Here is a 3,243-nt window from a genome sequence, read left to right on the forward strand (position 1 = left end):
GTTATGACAGGTGTTATGACAGGTGTTATGACAGGTGTTATGACAGGTGTTATGACCCCTTCAAATAGTGTTACCATTTTATCTTATTTCAAGTGTACTGATATATTTATATACTAGACCAAAATATTTTGTAATATTTGTGTTTCTGCAGTAAATCTTATGTATCACACACCTGAAGCTACACCTGCAGTAACATTAGAAACGTTTTAATCTGCAACTTCATTCAGAGCTCAGAGTTACTTCCTGTGCAGAAACAGGAAGTCACCCGTTAGCAGGCGGGAACTTTCTGACGTTACCTGTTACAAACCAGCGGTAGTCCCCCCAGGTCCACTCAGAGATGTTCACAGCTGGAGGGCTGTGGAGGAAAACACTGGAGTCAGATACCAGAACCAGAACCAGAACCAGGGAAGTTCCCACCTGAAGTCTGCCTCCTGCTCCGTCGTCCCGACGACAAACGGCACGTCACTGAAGTTTAGCTTTTTCTCCCAAACCTCAAAAGGAGGAGATTCCAGGACGAATCCGTCCACCACGGCGACCGGCCCGATGAAGCGCCCCCTGGTGGGCAGGTCGGTCAGATCACTTCCGGCCCAGGATGGGTAATCGTCCCATGGGATGGCCTGAGGAGAAGAACCAGAGGATGGGAAGAAAACATCTCTCTGCACTCCAGGCATGTCTTGGTTAAAGAAATGTTATTATTATTATTATTATTATTGTTATTATTATTATTATTATTCCGGAGAGTTCTTAAATTTTTCTCAATAGCATTTTTATTGCATTTAATTTTTTAAGAATATTTTTTTCCTGATTTTTGTAATCTGGAACGTAGTTTGAAAAACTATTTTACAATTAGTTTTTATTGATTTTAATACAATTTAAATGCAATAAATAGAATTGTATTTTTATTATTGTTATAACATTTTTAATATTTATTCAAATAAATTTAATGTCTTAAATTTATAGTTAAATCAATTTAAAATAAAATTTTTAATATAATTTATTAAACTTTTTCAATATTATTTTTCTTCTTTATTAAGATGTTTTAATTCAGCTTAGAGCTACTTTTAATACCATTTTTAAATAAAACTTTAATATTTTTTCCAATAAGTTTTTATTTTATTTTTAGTAAAAAATAATTTAAAAAAACTTTAAACACTTTAATACTATTTTTGTCTATTTATAAAATGTTATATTTTTCTTATTAAATTGTTTTTTAATCCTATTTTTTAGAGGTTGGGTGGCTAAATCAATTTCTTTAATACCATTTTTAAAATACACTTTGTTTTTTATTCATTATTTTAATATAATCTTTTAGTTACTGCTGCCAATCTCTGAATAACATGGTGTGCCTCATTTTAATGTGTGTAATAAATTATTTAAAAACCAATTAAATATACCTGGGAGATTCAGAATGTCAATAAAAATAATTTAACTGCAATGAATTAAATAAAAATTAACACATGAAACCTGTCAGTGTTTCATTAAATGTTTACAGTGACATTTTAAAAGCCCGGTAAGAGGAGGACGCAGCAGAACTCCCCGTAATGAAACAAAATGATGAGATGAACTCTGGGGTCGTCCTGAGGTCGCAGTGAAACGCGGTGAGCCGAAGCTCTCCGGTAACGTCGGCGTCTCCTCGGCACTTTTTCCATTTAGGAAACTTAATGGAGTTTCAGAGTGGAGGAAAATGTGTGTTTAAGCGCGGCTGTAAATTTCACTTTCCATTTATTAAGCGACACTCGGGTCCACGGCGACCCGGATCTGACATTTATAATCCATAAAGATGAAAAAGTGGTTTTTACAGTTTTGCAAATGTCTTCAGTGAAAAGTAAAAAAGGAGCCTGAATATTAGAAAGGAAATTAAAGAGAATTATTATTACAGTATTTTAATTAGCAGCATATCTTCTCTGACACCAAATAAATCGTTTCCTCAGAGTTTCTTTACTCTGCTGGTCACAAACCTTTAAACCAGCGGTTCTCAACGTGGGCGGTACCGCCCCCCAGGGGGCGTTCAGAGGACGGTAGGGGGCGCTGGCGGACATTTTTACAAAAGGGGGGCGCTGGGATGCCTTTGGGGGGCGTTTGGTCGAAGGTAAACTTTACACCTTAAATGCACAACAATGCCAGTTTAGACTTTGAGCAACTTGGTAAAACTGTATTGTGTAACATTAAATCATGCCTGGCTGCAGCTGTATCGATGGCAGCTCTTCTTCTATTCAGTGTTTGTAGCTTCATGGCGCAGCTCCGCTTCGCATCAGTTCAGTTACACCGGCTGATGACGCTGCTGTGATTCACTTTGTCTGGTATTTATGTAGCTACATATGTTTTGGCAGTTCTGTGATCATGTCAAAGCAGCAATTTATATAAAAAAGTGATTTATTTCCGTTTGAAAGCTCCCCGCTTCCATGGAAGGACAACAGAAAATCGCTCTTATAAACATGTAATTGCTAAAATCACGATACCCTCACTTTGTATCCCTCTGAAAAATGAACCCATTTAAATAAAGAAATCCCTCCATGGGTGATACCACGATAGAGAGCGTTCATTTTATAGCGTTAACACGGTGCTGTAAGTGGTCCGACATGAAACGGGGGTGATAGAACAACACAGCACTTTTACATTTCAATAGTCAGAATACCGAAATTGTTTCCGTTGTTTTAAAAGGTTTATGTCAGTCTGCCTTTTCCCCATTGATATGTTTCCCGACCGCCCTGCACCTAGGAGCTTTAAAAAAAAAAAAAAAAACGCCGAGCACATTGCGCAACACCTTGAAACAGGAGAAGCGGGCAAAACGGAGCGACGAACTAGATGTGAATTATGGCATAAAAACAGAGAATCCGACGCTGAACAGTGAAAAATCAACACATGATGTGAAACACATGACGATTAGGCGGCGCAGCAGGTGATGAGTGAAGATTACTGAGCGTCAATAAACGATAAAATAAATGTAGCAACAGGAAAGAAACTAAAGTGAACATAGCAATAAACCGAGAGAGGATAATACTAATCAAATAAACTAAATGGAAATGAATGAAGGACAAAATGCAAGAATAAACTAAGAAACTAAAGTAAATACGGAGGAATAAACTTGTATGGCAAGACCATTCGAGCAATAATTAATACAGAGACTGTATGGCAAGAATAAACAGACACTATTTCCAGATAAAAGGTAAAATAATATTGTTGAAGTGCCATGGGAGGGGCACAACTACACATTTTTCAAGTGGATGCGAAAACATAAATCGG

General features: G+C 36.9%; 1 protein-coding gene across 2 annotated transcripts in view; it reads right to left on the reverse strand.

Moving 5' to 3' along the window:
* The window catches only part of LOC103462994 (para-nitrobenzyl esterase), a 36,384-nt gene that overhangs the window by 5,586 nt on the left and 27,555 nt on the right, over positions 1 to 3,243 (reverse strand). For both annotated transcript variants that reach the window (XM_008406087.1, XM_008406086.1), the window contains exons 6-7: positions 418 to 617; positions 297 to 355 (exon numbers count right to left, since the gene is read on the reverse strand). In XM_008406087.1, the coding sequence (XP_008404309.1) occupies positions 297 to 355; positions 418 to 617 (259 nt within the window). The remainder of the gene's footprint in view (positions 1 to 296; positions 356 to 417; positions 618 to 3,243) is intronic.

This window comes from Poecilia reticulata, linkage group LG3 (genome assembly GCF_000633615.1).
Source record: "Poecilia reticulata strain Guanapo linkage group LG3, Guppy_female_1.0+MT, whole genome shotgun sequence".
In the NCBI taxonomy this organism is placed as follows: Eukaryota; Metazoa; Chordata; class Actinopteri; order Cyprinodontiformes; family Poeciliidae; genus Poecilia; species Poecilia reticulata.